The sequence below is a fragment of the Parambassis ranga genome, chromosome 5 (genome assembly GCF_900634625.1).
Source record: "Parambassis ranga chromosome 5, fParRan2.1, whole genome shotgun sequence".
Lineage (NCBI taxonomy): Eukaryota > Metazoa > Chordata > Actinopteri > Ambassidae > Parambassis > Parambassis ranga.
In genome coordinates, this window is record NC_041026.1 from 11,612,537 (window position 1) to 11,632,715 (window position 20,179).

At 42.0% G+C, this 20,179-nt stretch overlaps 1 protein-coding gene across 1 annotated transcript; it reads right to left on the minus strand.

The window, feature by feature from the left end:
* Nucleotides 1-697: 697 nt before the first annotated feature.
* fer1l4 (fer-1 like family member 4) lies at nt 698-20,137 on the minus strand. Its single transcript, XM_028406277.1, has 49 exons — nt 19,906-20,137; nt 19,030-19,085; nt 17,835-17,923; nt 17,539-17,638; nt 17,359-17,453; nt 15,621-15,665; nt 15,006-15,170; nt 14,855-14,915; nt 14,553-14,684; nt 14,399-14,461; nt 14,218-14,302; nt 13,976-14,144; nt 13,603-13,780; nt 13,283-13,469; nt 12,973-13,052; nt 12,374-12,499; nt 12,069-12,132; nt 11,701-11,804; nt 11,512-11,620; nt 11,089-11,317; nt 10,803-10,935; nt 10,620-10,720; nt 10,427-10,514; nt 10,237-10,353; nt 10,000-10,152; nt 9,672-9,870; nt 9,426-9,550; nt 9,008-9,142; nt 8,535-8,708; nt 8,347-8,457; nt 8,109-8,270; nt 7,826-8,000; nt 7,515-7,627; nt 7,290-7,406; nt 7,091-7,130; nt 6,552-6,652; nt 5,736-5,870; nt 5,538-5,657; nt 5,289-5,416; nt 5,038-5,208; nt 4,191-4,345; nt 3,884-4,065; nt 3,705-3,790; nt 3,523-3,621; nt 3,308-3,425; nt 3,065-3,188; nt 2,679-2,983; nt 2,468-2,568; nt 698-1,291 (listed from the first exon to the last, which is right to left on the minus strand). The coding sequence occupies exons 1-49, from the start codon at nt 19,982-19,984 to the stop codon at nt 1,111-1,113; spliced, it is 6,165 nt and encodes a 2,054-aa protein (XP_028262078.1). The 5' UTR covers nt 19,985-20,137; the 3' UTR covers nt 698-1,110.
* Between the last annotated feature and the right edge of the window lie 42 nt (nt 20,138-20,179).

The window sequence follows — 20,179 nt, forward strand, 5'->3', positions numbered from 1 at the left end:
GACAAGGACAAAGTCTTTTACTAACTTTGTCTCACCTTCATGCGTCAGACTTCCCTGGTTCCCTTCACAGAGCAGAACATATACCATATGGTCTATATTGGGATAAATATAGAAAGTGATACGACAGGGCCTAAAAGTTGCTGCTGTAATGCAGTGAGTTCAGTTTGTTATAGTAAAACACACTGAAGTGCAGAAAGAGGTTGTGAAATGAAAAACACTGAGTATCCTTTAGGGCGCAAACACGCATCTAAACGACAATGGCTGTCCTTTCAATGAGCCACACACAGAATGAAGTGCCCTCCAGTGAAGAGCTGGACTTACTCTGCCCGATAAAAGGGCCTTTCAGTGGCTGTTACAACCACGTTTTAAACATGATCCTGTGATGATATGAAAGCTGGAAAAGTATTATTTTGAATAAAAATCTTTTCTTTACATTATAGGTCAAGTTTGTTCTGCCCTGAAGGCATCGCAGTCCGACTCCATCATCTAGTTTTACCCTGACATATTCAAGTTTTTCATTTAAATATGACAAAAACAAAAGCTTGTGGTCACTGGAGGGAGGCTCTATGAGCAGACCAGTCCTCACAGAGCTCCATGTGAAAACACTCTACAGCAGCAACATGGTACAAAAACAGAGTCTCTTCAGATTATCTTTGTGCTTTAAGTTATGCATAATGAATGGAGTGGCTGCTCTAGATTACAACTATCTTTTTTTTTATTTTCTACAGAGTTCAGGTCAGGCTCTCCTGTCTGACTGATTATTTTCCCAGAAAATCACACTGAGATTATCATCCACCCAACACATATAACATATCAGTTCAGTTCTGAGTCAGTGCAAAAATTATAAAACTGTAAATGTACAATATTTTATGTTTAAAATACAGATACTATTAAAGGCACTATATATAATCAATAAAATGAGGCTTATTACAAAAGAAAGATTTTAGTATGTTTTAGTTAAAAAAATCAGATCAAGTTAATATCAAGAATATTAAATATATATTAATATACTGCATATATATGATTACATTTCCAAAATATTTATAAATGGCTTTAGAGAGGATACGTAGGACAGCATGGGTAATAGTCCCGCTGGACCATTTTTGGTTTTCATCCTTTGACAATCAAGGCAGAGATTTGCTGTGGCATTGTGTAAACAATGAGGGCGAGGAAGAGTGTGAGGATGGCAAGGATGACCAGAGCAATGATGTACTTCTTGTATTTCTTCCAAATGAGGAAGACGAAGGTCTTCAGTGGGTTAACAAACCAGTTGAAGCTTGTAGTGGGACGGCTGTGGGAGACAAGAGGAGATGGTTCACATCTGTTTACGGCTGCACATGTAACACTGTGCAGTTTATTAATGAATCACTGTAATCTGAAGATTGTCCAATTAGCAGCTAACAAGCTAACAAGCCTGCTAGCTAAAAAAAATAACTCTCCAAGCACAAACTGTCCTTCAGCCTAGAAGCAGCATTTTGTGCAAAATCATACACTGGCTGACATAAGTCTTGTCCCAAATTTGCATTCTCTTGTGGTTTAGTGTGTAAAAACCATGATTTTCCCTCCACCAAACTTGACTGTCTTCAGCAATATTTGCGGTGATTGGGATGCAGTTCAATTGATGATTCATCAGAAAATTCAATCTTCTGCCACTTTTCCACTGTCCATCCTCTATGCCAGCTGTGAGCTGTGGCAAATACAACACGCCTTTTTTGTTGTCTCATCTGCCATGCCGGTTTCCTAGCAGTAATTCTCCTATGGAGACCACTGTGTGAAAGAATTCGACTAACTGTTCATATGTGATTTTCTGGTGTCCAGGCCTTATTTAGCTCTCCTGCAGTTAAAAAAGGATTGGCCTAGAAGAGTCGAACCAACAAGCGGTGATTTCGCGCAGTTGTCTTACAGGGTCTTCCTGACCTGGGCTTGTCATCACCAGTTTCTTCAAATCTTTTTCGTATCCTATTCACTTGCTGTTTAGATACATTAAAGATTTCTGCCACCTTAGCAGCAGACTTGGTCTTCAGGCTCTTGGTGATCAGCAATTTGTTCTGTGGTTGAATCTTTGGCATGTTGTCAGAGCTCAGTTTGCTCTTCATATGAAGGTCTAGTATTCTAGTGTTCCTTTTAAACACACCTGAGAATGTGTTAATTACACCATTTGTCACAGGTGAAGCTCTAACATGTGATTGGTTGAGGCATATGAAAATGAGACAAGAGTTTTGTCCATGTAAAAATGGGTCATGGGCTTTACTAAGTTTCTAACATCATGGCACTTTTTGATGGTTTCTTTTTGCACCCTGTTATTAATGTGAAGTCTCTTGGCATTAAAATGAACCATTAATTATAACAAATAATTGATTAGAAATACAAATAATTAACAGATGAACTATGTGCATATGGGACAAGACTTATGTCAGCCAGTGTACATTTGGCAACATGTGTGTGTGTCTGTGTGTGTGTATTGTACTTTGGTTTGTCCAGAGGCTCTGGTTCTTTGCGGGCTCGTCCCACCGGGTTCGCCTCCGCCTGGTCCAGAGGCACCAGCTGAAGCTCCGCCTCCACCTTCCCCTTCACACAGACATAGATTCACAAGTGTTAACATTCTTTCTGTATATTCGTTTGTAGTATCAGTTTTTATTTGCAGTATGTGGTTATGTATTTGAAGGGTAGTTTTGTACCATTAGCAGGAACGTGTTGCCCATGCTGTCTGTGTACTGGATGTCCTCCTGTTTCATCTTGCTCCTCCTGTCTTTGCTTTTCTTTTTCTTGCGCCCCTTCTTCTTCTTGGCCTCCTCCCGTTCCTTCTCTTCCCTCTCAAAGTCCTCGGCCGTCTTCGGGCGAGTCAGTGGCCACCAGCCCTTCATCTTCTTGGCACGAAAGATGGAGAACCGCGGGCTGGCCCGATCCTTAGCCAAATCAATGGTACATTTACCGGATGTCTTTGCCGGTCGCACCATGTCACCAAGACGTAACTCTACACAGCCTAAAGAAAGAAGACTTTAGTGTTAAAGTTTTTATTATTTTATTATCTAAAGATCTTTATTATGATCTGTCTGTGTCTCACCCAGGAAGTCATTGGCTAAGATGCGGTCGTAGTCCCAGACCTGCAGCGTCAGAACAGCTGGCTGACGAAACTCTGACTCCTCCAATGAAAAAATTGACTCCTTCTTCTTATAGACCACCTCTTTCTACAGAAGGACAAGATGAGACTAACAGTATATTCTTGGTACATTCTTACGTTATCACATAAAAAGGAACATGGTGGACAGACCACCTAATAATAAAATGTGTTGGTGGAGTGTCCTACCTCAGTAGGAAGGTAGTCAAAGCGGAATACAAATCTCCAGTTGAAGTTTCCCTCTCCAGTCAGAGAGTTGAAGTGGACATCGGTCTCCTGTTTGTCTCCTTCCAGTCCTTTGATCCAGCTGCACAGAAAATACAGAAGGACACTTAAACACTTGAAACCAAAAGGCCCGATCAGACTGAGGATAGACTCTGTCCCAGTCTGTGTGTGCACCTCACCCTTTGACATAAATGTCTGAAGATGGGTCGCCTGTAAATGGGTTGACATCATCCAAAAACACATCATCTGTGTTCCAGATGATCACACGCAGCTCATATCTGTCATCATGGAAACAATCACAACGGTTACATTCAGTAAACTTCATCTCTTTTCCGTTCTACTATACAGTGTGTTGACTTACTGTTCAGGGAGGCGGGGCTTTATGTCAACGGGGGGCGGAGCTGGGACATCAGTGGGAAACATGTCCACCCACATGTGTAGGTAACCCTGCAACATGCACACACACACAGACACACACACTGTCAATGACACAGCTACAGCAGTACCAGGGTATTGTCCTTAATACTGAGTTGTGGTTACCTGTGGCAGTCCAGGATTGTCATGGTTTTGCAGAGACCGGACCTCCACATGTTCTGGTACCAGGGAAACCGCTCCAGGGAGGAACTCATTCATTTCCGCCCACCGCTGCAGCACGCTGAGGGCTGCATGCTCCTCTATCTCTGCCTCCTCCTCTGGTGACCGCTGGTTCTTCTTCAGCAGACCTAACAACAACAACAACAACAATACTGCAAAATCTGCTCATACAGCTATTGATTAGGACACAGTACTGGAACAAACAATCCTTTACACAGTGACTGACTGCATGGACTAAATCTGTCAGTCCTACCTTCAGGAACTGCATCTAGTGGTATTTTGAAGATCTTGTTGAGGACCTTGACCTCAGATGTTCTGTACTCTGGAGATGGGATCCCATTCTTCTTGCAGAGCTCAGCCAAGATGGTTGATGGCTTCTTTGCATCACGCCACTTGTTGTAACCGTCACTGGGCAAAAAGACATGTAAGACCCACAGACACTATGTATAAAGGATTACAGGTGTGTTCTGGTTCTAGCCATTTAATAAAGGCCTAACACACAGAGTGTACTTAGTGTGCCAAATAAGTGTCTTTGTTTTTATCATTTCTGTCTCCTAACATACACGTCTGTTATATTAAAAAAGGTGCAACAGTGAAGAGATGAATGAGTTCAATAAGACACTGAAAGGCAGTGTGCTATTAAAAGGTCACACATCTTCAAATTGATTGGTGATCAATGGACTTACACTGGTGATTTGTACAATCCTGTACTTAAATACCTTTTGATTGTGTATCTTTATGATCGTTTTGTAACTTTTGCAAATATCTAATTAGTATGAATGAATGTCTTCTGACATTTAGCATCAAATGTTTCTCAAGACCTACAAGCTGAATTTTTTTAAATGACCGATATAAACATTATTAATCACTTTAAGGACTTGGAAAAGATTTGATGTTCCAACACCTCTGCTTACAGCCTATTAACGAACATGTGGAGATAATCTTAGTTCTTAAATAATCAAGGTGCATACTGCACATACACTTGGGTGGGTATACTTTTCATATGACTTGTGAATAATATTACTAAGCACTAATGAACCTTACTGCCCTGTTAGGAACAGAAATCACATCACATATTAACTGCAAGCAGAAGTACTGACGTGTCGTAATAAAGAGCCAGACCACAAGAGGGTCTGTGACGGCTGTAGAACCGGTTCTCCAAGTCAACACGTGTCTCGCCAATTATGTCATCAGCCCCCACCATATCGTGGTCCATGACCTTGATACCCAGCTCAGTCTCCAGCGGGAAAGATACTGTGAGCTCAAACACCCTGAAAGAGATTAACAGTTAGTCCATCAGTCAGAGACAGAGGGACGGGCAGGTCAGAGAGACAGACAGACAGATACTGACTCTCCAAATGTCGGGTTGAGCTGTTTGGGGATGTATCGATCTTTTGAGTCCAGGCTTTGCTCACCCACCTGGACCACAAGGTATGGGTCTGCTTTACCATTCGGGTCTGTGGGAGCCAGACTGGTGGCCTGCAGGACACAACCAGAGTCGACTGAAAACACGACAACTGACAGTAAAAACTGGATACAAACTAATGTGGTCCTGACACAAAGCAGCTCCACAGATGAATGTGAAGAAGAAGACAGCTACCTTTACAATGTAGACTCGGACTAAGACTTTGATCGGAGAGTTTCTGGGGATTCCATTGGTGATCTGACAGTTAGTGTCCTCTTGGTCTTCTGGATCGATTGGGTAAACCAGGAAGGAGCCCTAAGAACAGAATGTAAGGGACAATGAACACTTCTCAGGAGCATGGCAGGCAGACCGACAGACAGGCTTCTGCTTAACCTTGAATTTTCCCATCAGCCTCTCCTCTTCATCCTCTTCATCTTCCTCATTGCTTGCTCTGCCCTTGTACAGTGGGAAGATCTGCAGCCAGTCTTGAAACTGGCTGAACTCTGACTCCAGATCGCCTGAATAAAGCTAAACACACAAAAGAAGTGTTCAAAAACTGCTGGTTTCTGTCTGTAAGTGTTACGATTCATGAAACATAAAGTGGATTCAGAAATTAAACAGTCTGTGTTTGATAATTAAGGCACACAGATATCACCTGACAATAATTTCACTTCAGCTCCTTTCACCACATATGTGATATTTGTCATTAATGGCTACTGAGTAGACTCACTGGTAAAGTAATGTGATCAGTTAAAAATAAAGTAGAACACACAGCAAAGCATGCAGCACACAGGTCTGAATCTACTACTAATGCTTCTGGTCTTAAACAGGAAACTAAAGACTGCAGTCTCTGAGTGTGTAGAGCTGTGTCTGACCCAAAAACTATGTTCAATTCAGTTCAATTCAGTTTTATTTATATATCGCATATTACAATCAGACATTGTCTCAGGAACCCCCCTAAGAGCACTGTGGCAAGGAAAAACTCCCTTTAAGAGGAAGAAACCTTGAGCAGGACCCCTGTTCCACTGGCCTTTGCCTTCTCACTGAATCTACTTATCAATTTTGACAAACTTTAAAGCAAAGCTGTGACAGTCACAGTGATCAGGAATAAATTAAATTGCCCCTCGTGGACAAAAAAAGTTTTCTGAATCTTAATAGACCAGAAAATGGTGGACTGCCTGGTTCAGGTCTCAGACTGAATTCTCTCACTTTGATGGTGGCAATCTTCTTGCGTTTGGGAGGCTCAATCTCCACCACCACAGCGTCCTCCTCCTCCTCTTCGATGTTTGCCATTGTCAGATTTGCTCCTTCTACACAAGAAGAGAACTTCAATAATGGACACAGCTTTGTTTACATGTTGTGCTTCATGTGTTAAGTGTGTATCATTTTGTGTGCTTACAGTCCAGTCAACATTTGGTCTGGCTGCATTTTTTACTGGGTCTGATTATGTATTATATGTATTATATGTATTATGTATTATATTATGTATATATTATGTATATATTATGTATTATATGTATTATATATTATGGTCTGATTATGCTTCTGCACAAAGCACTGTCACTCTTCCCCATGTGCTCCACCTACTTATGGCAATGGATATTTTAAATCCGCTCTTAGTTTGTAATCATAAGAAGGTAAACTGGGTTTAGTTTGTGTTAATAACGCATCAAAACACCATTTAAAGCTTTGCTCTAAAATAATTTAAATAAAGAACTTATTTCCCAGTTTTAGTAGTTAAACTGTACCTGTTTCTGCCTGTTCCTCCATCTCCTCCTCCTCAGCAGCCTGCATACAGCAACATGTCACAATTTACTAAATACTGCAGGTATTGTTCTCATTAAAGCAGAATTATAAACATTTACAAATGATCAATGTAAAGAAACTATAATCTGTGTTATATTATCCCTGCTTTAATACTTAACACAGGTTTTCACGCTGTCTCACCTGCCTCTCGAGCTCCTCCATTGAAGCGTAGTATTTCGACCACCAGTCCAGCTCCTCCTTCTCTGGCGGCTCCTCCTCCAGCTCCTCTCCGTTCTTCATTAGCTTTTTCAGGGGCGCCTGTTTGTGTTGATTTGAAGTCATCAATTATAAGGTCATTTCATCTTTTTATAGGTAAAATCTGGTTTTAGGTTTGGAGAAACTGGGAGTGATGACAAGAACACGTACATTCATTATCTTGATGGGGTTGATGGGAATCTTTGACTGTGCCACTGTCAGACTAGTGAGTTTCATAGTTTTCACTGATGTAAGGGGGTTGATCTTCATCGAACTCTTCTTCACTGGAGACAAACGCACAATTTAAACTTGAGAACAACAGTTGAACCGACATAACAACAATAACAAAGAAGGGACAGGGCCTAGAAAATGTGTCTGTAGTATTACTTTACAAACATTTATTTAAAGCAAACAGCTTCAAGCACGTAACAGCCAATAACTGCACATTATAACAGTGCCTCCATCATTTTTGTAGTTCTAACCTATTGGTTTTGGCTCCTCCTCTTCTTCGTCTGTCTCTCCACCAAGCTCACGTGGGCCATAATCCATGAGGTTTTGGACCGCATGAGACCCGACCAGAGCAAGCTGACCGAAAGCACGATGTTCCACCACAAACACTGTGAGAGGAGGGTGAAGGTAGGACTGCTCCGGCAGCTCCTGATGGGGCCAAACAGAGAACGAAGAAACAGGATGTTAGATGTGTTCTGTATGATTAGGAGCAGGTGTGTCTCCAAACAAAAGCTGAATCTGTTTTAAAAAACTGACCACATTAATGTATCGGACCACCTCCTTGAAGTTTGGGTGTGTCTGGTAGCTCTCAATCTCTTCAGACTCCAGCTGTCGTCCAGCACACTCCACCTTCACAAGGGGGCGCTTCACCTCAAACAGCTGCACACGCTTCAGCTCCCGTAGGCCCCAGAACAATACCTGAAAACCCAGAGAGTGAGCCCAGAGAGTGTGTGTGTGTATGTGTATGTCTGTGTGTGTGTCAGAAGAAAGAGACCTCAATTCTGAAGGTCTTCAGAACAGGTCGGACTCCATCAGGGATGATGTAAGATTTCTGCTCCTCCACGTAGGTCAGCTCCTGAGGGTCCACACTGCTGGGGAGACGGGGCTGCAGACCACCGTGATTGTTGAGTTAGAATTCAAGCATATTATTGTTTCTGTTGTTTCAAGTCAAATTAATATCACCTCTCCAAATCCAGAGTAGTCCAGCTCGATGAGCTCAAAGGCTGCCAGCAGCTCTCCAGCTGCACCTCCCCCCATGCTGATGTCGTAGAAGCGGAGGCGAGGCTTTTGGTAAAACTCCTCCACAGGTTTAAACTCTGGCTCAGCAAAAGCGCGACCCAGAGGCTTCGGACTGCCCTGCACACACAGACACACAACAGCTGTTGTTACATCACTGAATGTGCAGAAACAGGAACTAAACGTAGAGGATGGTAGTGGCACTGTAGCCGTCGCTGGAATCTCCAGACACCAGTCTTGCATCAAGGATACATCCAAGTCAGATCCTTTAAAGGTCAGAGATCATGGTGCAGTCTAATGAGCTATTACAACACAAAATATACACCTCTTGTAATGATGGATTCAGAGACAACGTTTTCTAGAACAAAAGCAACTGGCACAGCCATTGTGAGTTTGTAAGAAGAGGATGACAGCGTTACCATGGTGTCATAGTCATAGATGTTGATGATGATGAGAGGCGGGTCCTGTTGGAGCTCCTCTCTCGTTCCCTCCAGCAGAACTCTGTCAAACAACAAACACTCACACCAGGCGGGAGAGAGAGTGTCTGACAACACCTGAACACACACAAACATACGCATGTAGTCAGTGCCATTCAATCTTCAATAACTCTTGTCTTCTCTGGGGATTTCCCAGACAGAGCTGGTCAAATTAGAGATCTGCTGTTGTAATGGTTAACATCTTACCTTCATCACAAACAATCATTTTTAAAAGGTAATAAATAGGAAGTGAGATCTAAAAATTGTTAACACTAATCCCCTGATATACCTCACCCTCACCACTGTCTTATTTAGAGATTTAGAGATATTTCTTTAGTTATCGTGGAACAGTTGTACCTACCCTAGTGACCTGGCACTGTGTTGAGAACACAACCTTGGCAAAAGGGTCTGAAAGGCCATCATCATCTGCAGCCTTCAGCCCACGGCCCTGGTACATGTGACACCGTAGTTGAAAGTACCTGCTGTCTGCAAAGTGAAGTCCACATCAAAGACATTATGGGCTTTTATTTTTAATTATAAAACTCTTCCATTAATTCTGTGATAAAGAGATCACTCTCGCTGCTAGAGTAAGTCTCAGCTTACTCACCCTGGCAAGACAGGCTGACTGGAAGCCTCCTCCGACCCCCAACAGGGACGACCCTCCTCTGCTCATCTTCCTCATCCTCATAGACCGGTGTGAACTCCTCTGGCAGGCGGTTGATGGCTTCTTTACTGTACTTAATTGGACCGAGCCACAAGTAGACCTCCAGCTTGGCAAAGACCTCACTGGCTGAACCTCCAGGAGACTAGAAGGACAGACAGACGCATGATCTTGATTAAGAACACAAGCATTGCATTTGTTTCCCTTCTGGATCAGCCAGCAGTCAGCTGTTTAGTTTTAGTGTTTTTGATAAACTGTCACAAAGAAAAGTAACCTTCATGTAGAGGGTGGTGACCCGGCCACAGTCTTGCCCCCTCTGCTCCTCCACCAATGAGAACAGGACGGAGTATGCAGGGATCCTGACGTAAGCCAATCGCTTGCTTCCACTCAGTAACCAGAGAAAAACATCTGGGATGGTGTTCTGTGGCTGCAGAAAGCAGAGTGTCAGACCTCAGACCAACTGTAAAGCAATTTTTGTCATCTTTACGGTGACCTCAATATGAGCTCTAACCTCTGCAGCCAGTAGGCGGAGCTTCTTCAGGAGTTTCCTGCTATCGATCAACCGCTGTTTGGTCGTTCGTCTGGAAATCCTTCGACGAGCTCTGACAGCCTGTCTGGCTACCAGGACCTGGAAAATCATACATTAAGTCAGAGAAAAGGGAAATAAAGGTAGAAAGAGAATACGCTGACATCAAACTCACCAAATTCTTCTTAATAAACTCCTTCCTGCACTTGTCCAGATTATTGGGGCGAGAATGAGATCTTTTATCTGAGAAAACACTTAATTGTCTGCAACAGGAAAGAAAATAGGAAACAGAGAGAGGGAATAAATGTGGAGACTCATTTAATCTAACTGAATGTATTTTAATAACATTTTCAGAAGGACACACTGACTTGCAGGAGGCCACCAGCTCCAGCAGCACTTCAACCAAGCGCTCCTTTGCTTTACTCCTCGGCCTCCTCAACAGAATTTCCACCTCATTAAGACCGATCTCCTAAAAGACGAGCGGAAAGCAGACTGTCAATGTTACCTGATACACACTGTGTTACTTAAAAAAAAGGCCAAATGACTCTCACCAGCCGGTCTGCCATCTTGCTGAGCCAGTTAGCCTGATAGAGACGAAAGCTGTGATCTTCAAACTGACTCCAGACAAACAGACAAGGCTTGAGTTTCACTGATGGGGGCTGAAGCTGAAGACACTGGAATGACCTTAGAAACAGGCAGACACACACAGAGACACAGTCAGACTGTCACCTGCAGGTTTTGGCTTCAGGAAAACACATGGTTAATAACAGAGGCAAAACCAGCAGGATCCAACCAAACTGGATAGACGGATGGTGTCCGTGGTGTGTGGTTGCTTACTTGTCATACTCAGTGGACTGAGGTCTCATGGCAGCTGACACTGATCTGTTCTCAGGTTCGGGATTCTGCACCTCCACTCTATCCAGCTCGTCCTCCGACTCCAGCAGACCCTGTGTCTCCTGAGTCAGATCCTCCCTGCTCCTCCTCAGCTCTTCTCTGCTCCTTCTTAGCTCTTCCTTGCTTTGGCTTTTCTTGGACTTCCCAACACCCACTGCCTTCCCATAATTCCCTGTCAGAAACCGGGAGGTTGATGATGGAAGTAAAATGTGACAGCGAAACAGTCAGCCCAGGAGCGCCCAAGCTCAGGTTCAGTTTCAGGCCCAAGTGGTGCAACATATTTTTAACCAACAACATGATCTTGCTGTCAAGTTACAGGATTTAGTTTTATCAGATAATAATCATAAAACAGGATTCACTGTTTACCAATAGAGAGCTCAAAGGTCATTGGTTTGATTCCCACAGATGGGTCCATCATGGTGACTTCAAACAGGGACGCAAAAAGCAGAAACTCCTCTTTCTGTCCCAGGAAGCCCTGAAGAGAGAATAAACATCACGTTCTCCTTTCTACCAATTAACTTGTGCCTTTTTTGTTTGTTGATGGTGGTGACTAACTTCAGGGAGAGGGTGGATCTCCTCAATTTCCACGGTTACAGCCTCTGGCACCTCAACTGCCAACTCGCCCGACTCTTCGGCCACTCCACTCGCAGCCTGAGATGCTACAGTGAGAAAATTCCAGTGAGAACATTCCTTTACTCTGTGCTTCTTTGGCACATGAAATATCAGACACCAACGTATGTACTATGACTCCATAAATGGATGAAGCATGTAAATCCGAGCTGGAACTGTTTGAGGTTGTCGATTCCTGCAGAGGAGTATTTCTATACAACCCAACTCTCTTTGTTGTTTAATTATTTTTACATTAAAACACGAGATTCCCTCTTTAATGACTGTTGGAATTGTCTTGTCCTCAGCAGACCGACCTTCCTTTTTCTCCTTCTTGCTGTTCTTCTTCCTCAGTCCCAGTTTTCCCAGAGCTCCTTTCACCTACAAGGACAAGGACACACAATACATACATTCACATAAGAGTCAGTGAGCCAGTAAGAGACGTGATGACACAAGTAATTAAGTTTTTATTAAGGTTATATAAGATTCTGTAGTTTCCAGGGTAACAACATTCTGACTGTGATAAAACATTAAACAGACACCAACTGCTGCTAAAAGGATGCGTTACTCTCTGTGTTCACATACATTCACTGTGATGTTTTAAGTGCTTAAACAGACCAACCTTTGCCGCAGCAGCAGAGCCTGTATCCACAGTGACAGCAGAAGGGGAAAAGTAAACCTCCATGCAGAGAGCGAGGAGGATTCGGCCACGGTAGAAGATTCCTTTACCCAGACCCTCATTCAACGCCTAGAGAGAAAAGAGCCTGGATTAGCCTGGTGTTATCTATTTAAATCATCCAGTGATATCAAAGATCATGACTCTCACAGATGCCTGGAAATTCCAGGCTGATTAGCTTAGCCTAGCATCAAGACTAATACCAGGAGAGCAGTTTGGTTCTTAAGCCTCTAAGGGCCATAAATCAGCATGTTATATCTATCTAGACCAAATTATAAATTGGCAAGTTGTGGCCTTATGATAAGATTTATGCTAGACTATTTCTTGTCCTGGTTAAATTACTTCCTGGAGTCTCTTAGTGAACTTTAGATGTGCCTGAACAGGAGGCTTTGTACATTTAGATAGAGACAGCTAAGTAAACCAGCTGCTGCTGGAAACAGATATGTGATATCAGATATATATTTTTTTGTTTCTGAGCACATAAACAAGTTTTTTTCCAAAAACAGTAAATTGAAGCTTCAAACATTTGGCTGAGTCAGGTTTACCTGGTGCACATCTCCGAGGGTGGAGTTCTGAGGAGATCCATAAAGGTTAACCCAACTTGGGCCAAAGGTGGGGTTAAACCCTGCAAAGAAAATGTGCATGGCTGATATTACTTTGCTGCCAATACTTAAAAATCTATCTCTGCTCCAAATTTTTATTTTGCTGTTAAAGTCCTATTTGCATTTATAGTTAATAGAACAGAAGAATGTCACAGAACAGGAAATCTTGATATGATCAATGCTTTCAGATCAACATCTGACTACTTCAACTATCAGCAAATGACAAAAAAACTGTATTTCTGAGCTTGTATACCATTCCTAGTGGGGTCTGAAATCTGCTGCAGGTCCAGGAAATGCGTTGCCAGGGGGATGTCTCCCATCTTAGAGTCATCAAGGACCTGGACTTTGATTCGCTGAGCCAAAGGAGGAAACTGCTCAATGAAGGAGATCTCCTCATTCCAAACTGGACAGCTGGTGGCGCTGGCAACTGATGTTTCCCCCTGAACACAAGCAGTAAGATTAGATTAGACCTGTAAAACACAATTAGACCTGTATTTTTAACCAAAAACATCCTGAGGCTAGAGATCAACAATAACATGGACGATACCATCAGCGCCATATGTGTCGAAGTACCTGTTGTCCAGCGAAGGTCACCTGTACATAGGGGTCAATGAATACAGCCCGATCAGTGACGGACATCTTGGCCATTAGTCCTGCCTCCATAGTAGGCAGACCCTCAGCCCTGTAGATTCGGACTCGGAACCGAGCCCACGGCCGTTCGGAGGGCATTCCACGAGGAAGGAGCAGGTTCCTGAAACATCAGGAGTGTTGTTATGGTGAATGTAACATGTGACCCCACACAGGTTAGTTTAACTACTAGTATAAGTCTGAATCTGGATCAATTTGTTCTTATAAATTCATGCTATCAGATCTTTATTTATTAGGTTAATTTTACTGTATGACCATGACAGATGGAAACATCATGATATTCATTATCATTACTTACTTTTCTATGTCCTCACTGGCTCCAGAGGAGGACGTTGGTGGCAAACTGGGCATGCTCAGAGAGTCTCCCTTCATCAGCACATTCAGGCTGGCCTTGACATAACCTTTGACCCCCGACCTGGTATCCCCTGGGTCTGTGAGTGGAGCCCACTTCTGGTAGAAGCGGTGGTCTGGAGAATCAGAAAGGTCAGTGAGTACTGCTGTATTTAGATCAGAGTACTGCAGTTTGGGTAGCACTGGTACCTGGCTGGCTGTACACAGTGGAAATGTCAATCTTAAATGTTCCAATGTGGGTCAGTAGGAAGGCCAGTGTCCGCCTGTGGAACACCTGAGAGAAAGAAACATCACCGGTGTTTATCACCATGCGTCTTTCACCATGGTAACCACAGTAGGTAAGAAAAGCAACTAATTCAGTAGAACTGACCTTAATTTCTATGACTTTATCCAAGAACGTCTGCGGAAACTCCTGAAACTCGAACTGGAAGTTCTGAAAGAGCAGAAGAGGAAGAATATATGTGAAATGTCCTCTATCATATTGCACTGTATTCTACTGTACTCTAGTCTGCAGTCTGCTGTACCTCGTTATAGAAGGGGCAGTTGGTGGATTTCTGCGTCGCTGTGTGCTTTTTCTGACCTCCCACACTGATGAAAACTACAGGACTGATATTTACTCCAACCAGCTTCTGAGCTTCTAAGATGTTTACGTTCACCTATGTGCATGAGCGCACACACACACACACACACACACACAGAGCATAACTTACATAAACATTTTATTTCATATGTTATTATTTTCAGGCAAATCCTAATAGAAAGAAAGCTCAGGGCATGCTTGAGAAAAAGGTTGTATAAGCAATCCAAAACAGGCTGATTAAGTCACCTGGAAGCTCTGAACTCTGGGCATCGCTGCAACAGCACTTCTGGACAGTGGCCTGCAACGACTACAAACACACACACACACATTAAAAAGGTTTTACGTCTCTCTGGTGAGTCAGAGGTAAAGTAACTTACAGTAATGTAACCAGACTGACCTCAGAAGAGGTGTGAAGATGATGTCAGAGGCCTCCATGTCCATCAGGTCCTCATCATAGTCATCATCATCATCATCATCTTCATCATCCCCTGTGCGAACTAGACTCCGCCCAAAACGGCGGACTTCTCTGTCGCCTTGATCTGCGAGAAAGGCGGCCTGCCGACTAATGGAGATAAATGAGACTGATGCTCAGCATTCTTTTATTGTCTTCCCAGTAAAACATCCGGTAATGGATTGTAAAGTTATGATACTGAGCTCTGTGATGCACAGTGAAATGTATTGATCAGCAGTGTACAGGTCTTTCACACAATGTAGTGAATGTACTGTAAAATATGAATGCTTCATAACAGCACACTTTTACACTGAGAAGCACAGTAGCCTATACGTCCAAGGAGGAAATGAGAACATGTTTTATAGAGCAATAAAGCTGCACTCAGAAAATAGATGAAGGTGGATGGATCAACAAAAAAGTTGACTTTATCACAGCAGACCAACAGTTTGTGTGATGTGATCAGATCTTTGGCGAATTTATGACACAAACTTTAGGATAAGAAACACAAGTCAGTAGTCGCACAAATGTCTTATAGGAAAGAAGGTAGAGGAACATTCTCACCTGTCAGGGTCATTGAATCCATCATTCCTGATAACCAGAGCTGATCTAAAAATAAACAAGGAAGGAAAGAAAAATGACATCCTGGAGGTCTGCACTTATAATCTGTTTTCTGGCTGGTCCTTGACTAATTTAGCTATGAAAAGGCAAAATCAGCTACTTCTAGAGCAGGGGTGGGCAATTATTATTTTGCGAGGGCCACATAGACTTCCATAAGAAAAGCAAGGGGCCACATTTTTCATAAATAATAATATAAATTGGAGACCACTGGCACAGTATGTACCTTTATAAATATGCTCCTGTTACATTTTCATCATTGTAAGAATCTTTTGCTGTCATTTACTGGTTACTTCTGTGTCCTCTCTGTGTGTGTGCTGGTTGTATGTTGAAACACACACAGTGCAGAGCAGCACAGATGATGTGAAGATATTTTTACAGAAGAAAACCATTAGAGTTAAAATAAAAGTTAAAGTAGCAAATCCCAGAGTTCTGATAGTCGGGCAAGATCTGTGCTTTTTAAGAGCAGATGACGATGACATATGTCGGCTGCAGCACCGCGGGAACATCTGAATGCGCCGTGGAGTTTCAGCATAGTCGCACAACATTTTTAAAGTGTACACAGCGCGACCATGTCTCTCCAGAGAGTAGATGGGAAGACGCAGTACAGCAGCGTGGAAGAGACAAGGAGGGTTGGAAAGATGTAACCGGTAATGCCGTGCTCAACAGCTGACTTTTGCTGCCTTTGTTTAATATCGTGTGCACGGTCCGCAGGCCGCATTGAAGACGCAAGCGTGCCGGGTGTGGCCCATGGGCCGTACTTTCCAGGTCTGTTCTAGAGAATAAATTAACTAAATTTAAGAAGCTAAAAAAAGGCTAGATTGGAGCTAGATTTGTTCAATTATTAAATTAGCTAAGCAACAAAAAAGTGAAGAAACTTAATTGGTTGATGTTATTGGTAAAATTGGTAAAATCGGCGGCTAATATATATTATTATTATTATTATTATTATTATTATTATTATTATTATTATTAATAGTTTAAATTTTCAAAAAGCTACATTAGCTAAAAAGGTTTAGTTAGCTAAACTAGAAAGTTAAATGAAATAAACTCGGTGTGCTAAATAAAGAAGCTAAAGTGGCTACAATTAAAAAAGTAAATATGCTAGTTAGCTAAATTAGCTAACTTGAGAGATCAACTTTTTTTAGAAAACACAAACCATATCAACGCACCCAACTTCCTTTTACTCCAACAACCTTCAGGCAGACGTCAGTATTGTTACAGACGTAGCTAGACTGAGATGCTAATTAATATGGATCAGTTGCTACCTACTGAATTATTTCCAAGCAAACATATAACTCCAGATATAACTGAAAATCATCTATTTCAAGTACTGTTCAATACTAAAGACACTCAGTAGTAATTACTGTAGTTAGAATGCACATAAAGCTGCTTACACCACATGTAAATATAATTGCTCATAATGTAAAATAGAAACGTGTGCAGTGTGAGCCTTTTTACTTCCTGGTTCGATCTCCCAAAGCATCATGGGAACTCTAGTTCTAAAGTTTAGGATTTGAAATATTGCAAAGAAAAAAGTCATATTAATAGAGAGACAAAGTGTTAAAAAGTGTTAAACATTGTGTGTTTATGTTTCTTTACTTTGATCACTACTCAATTTTTTTTCCATTTTAGCTTTGGTGTGTCATTTCCATCTTCTCTGTCTGTATGGACATCATCTTACTCATCCTTGTCCTCCACCTTCAGGAAGTCGTGTCCTTCCCAGCGTCCTGCTGCACCCTCAACCGGATGGAACCGGATATCGAGTTCTATGTAGATCTGCAGAATGACACGATGAGAGGAAGTGAGTATAAATCAAGACTTTCTTACAGAGCTGAGTGTGTGTTTGTGTGTGAGTCCTTACATCTGTCAAACTGTAGTTGGCATCAGTGAGAGGTTCTCGCAGCAACAACCTCCCGGCAGTAACAACATGCTGTAGACTGATGACAAGCTGACCGAGTAGTCTACACAAACACAGAAATAAACCTTTCAGATTGTTTGTCTTTGGGAGGTCAGATTTCAGCTAACTTTGTGTTAGAGCTTCTTTTAGTTTAAAAAAAATATTGTGTCATAATTTGCAGTACAATGGATCAGACATTTTAATATGAATTCTCAACTTGCAGAATGATCCCACTCATTTGTGAGGGTGTGCATTGTTACCTGTTGGAGAAGACTTTACTGCAGTTGTAAACACTGACAGACAAAACTTCATCACTGATGACTTTACCATAGTGAGGCCACCGGAAATGCTGCACACATCCAAACACACACACAAAAGTTACATTAGACAATGAGGTTTATGTCTTATCAATGATACATGGCAAAATGTCAGACTTCTATAGTAAATATTGACGACTCAGGTGTGATCACATGACCTATTATCAGGTCAGAAATTCAGTCAAATGACTTTTTAGGAAATGTAAATGTTAATATATCGGATTTAAATGAGCAATTAAATTAAATTGATTGATTATTATAATGCAATTTATAGGAAAACAAATAAGTTAATGAACAGAGCGTGTATATGTGATTTGTTCCATGTAAAATCTGTATATTTATATCAAAAAAAAATCTCAAAGCAGAGCGAGTAGGAAGAAAGTGTTTCTTTACTTTTCCACTGCAGCCATGGTCACACCTGAAGAACAAACACCTGTCTGACTCAGGAGCGGAAAAATTCCCCTCAGATACTCAGGAACTAAACATGATCACGTCACACGGAGGTTACTGTCTCACGTTATCTGTCAGCCATGTTTATGTCAACAGCAGGCGATGATGTCATAAAAAAGGCGGAAGCTTCGGTTCAATAAATATTTTCTGTGTCTGTAAACTCACATGTTTGTTTAAAGGATGTTTTGCCAATCATCAGGGGGTGTAGAAAACATTTAAAGGAAGATACATGTTTGTTTTTGTTACTAAGTTTAAGTTTGCAGTTCAAATTGAAACATGTCAATATATTTAACTATTCATCTCCCATGGATGATAATTGTCATGGTGACCCAGCGATTAAGGTTAGCACTGAAAAAGGAAATTCAGTCTTAATTATTTGAGAAAATCAGATTTTCTCCCCCCTCCAGTAGACCAGCCCTGTTAAAGTGCAGCAAAATAAGTCAGAATCACGTCACCTGTAGGTGTGTGTGTGTTGAAGGAGTGGATGTGTGTGTGTGTGTGTGTGTGTGTACTGTAGGAGGGGTACAGTTCCCTATCAGCTCAATTAAAATAGTTTCAATCTGAAGCTGGCAAACAGCTGCAGCTCTGTACTGTTATCCTCATGTAGAACTTGAGGTGTTTCTTGGTCACTCGCTCCATGTGCTCACTTCAGCTCTAAGGTTGCTGACTGGTAATCTGTGTCACTAACCTCATTGAAGATGGCAACGTTCTCACACTGCAGGGCTTTAGTTTTATGGGTGAAACCTGGAGGACAGACAGACAGATTGTTACCACAGCAACAACACATGGTTAAGCCTCAGGATTACGTTAAGGATTACATTTAAAACATGTTCAAACAGTGTGACTCAAAAAAATGTTTGTCCTTTCACCAGCTGATTGATTGAGAGCATAATATGTAAAATAATTATCCGATATAGTAACAGTGCAGTGGTTGGCACTGTCACCTCACAGCAAGACGTTTGCCTATTTTCCCTGTGTCTGTGTGGGTTTTACTCTGGGTACTCTGACTTCCTGCCACATAACAAAGACGTGCATGTTAGATTAATTGTAGACTCTAAATTGGCATAAGAGTTTGTCTATCTGCGATGCCCTGCGATGGACTGGCGACCTGTCTCAGGTCTACCCTGCCTCCCACCTATTGATAGGTGGAACCAAGCCCCTATGATTTTCTTTCTTTTTTCTTTCTTTACTATAAAGTTTGTGTACAATGTGTACAGAAATATAAACTAAGAGATGCTCAAAATGACCTCAGAAGAGAGTCTGTGGTTGATGTCTGATGTCAGGATCTTAACCCTTTCACATTAACTTCAACATTTGCTGAAGTTTCCATCAGTAACTTGCACCTTTATGGACACATAAACACTGGAAGATTCTAATAATCATCAGAATGTTTCAGTATTTTCAGTTTTTTTAGCACAAAGCTAAAAGTTCTTGGTCTGAAATTGATTCCTGTGTTCAAACAGTGCAGCAGACAGAGCGTACACGTCCACGTAGTTTTAAACACTCAGGGCAGGTTCTAGTTATTAACAGAAGACAACAAAGAGTCCACACAGGCGGTTTTTACCTCTGAACTTGAGCTCCACTTTTCTGTCATATCGTCCCGGCAGGTTGGAGATCTTCCTCAGAGTCACACTGATGGACATGATGAAGGACGCCCGACTGTCTGTCTACATGGTGTCTCTGCGTCGTCGGCTCATCTGACCTCTTCTGTGTTTAGAAGGTGGAAACTAACTGTTGACTGGTTCAGCGTGTAACTGTACAGGTACGTCTGTTGAAGTGTGTGTCTGTTAGGGCAGGTCCTCTCTAATGTTTGAGAAAGCAAATAGAGTTGCTCAACT

Excerpts from the sequence above, each read along its gene's own strand:
- fer1l4 (XM_028406277.1), bottom strand. The coding sequence starts at position 19,984 with ATGTCCATCAGTGTGACTCTGAGGAAGATCTCCAACCTGCCGGGACGA. Across the intron at positions 14,145-14,217 it reads CACTGTGTACAGCCAGCCAG|ACCACCGCTTCTACCAGAAG; the intron begins GTACCAGTGCTA and ends CTGATTCTCCAG. Across the intron at positions 10,354-10,426 it reads AGTTTATTAAGAAGAATTTG|GTCCTGGTAGCCAGACAGGC; the intron begins GTGAGTTTGATG and ends ATGATTTTCCAG.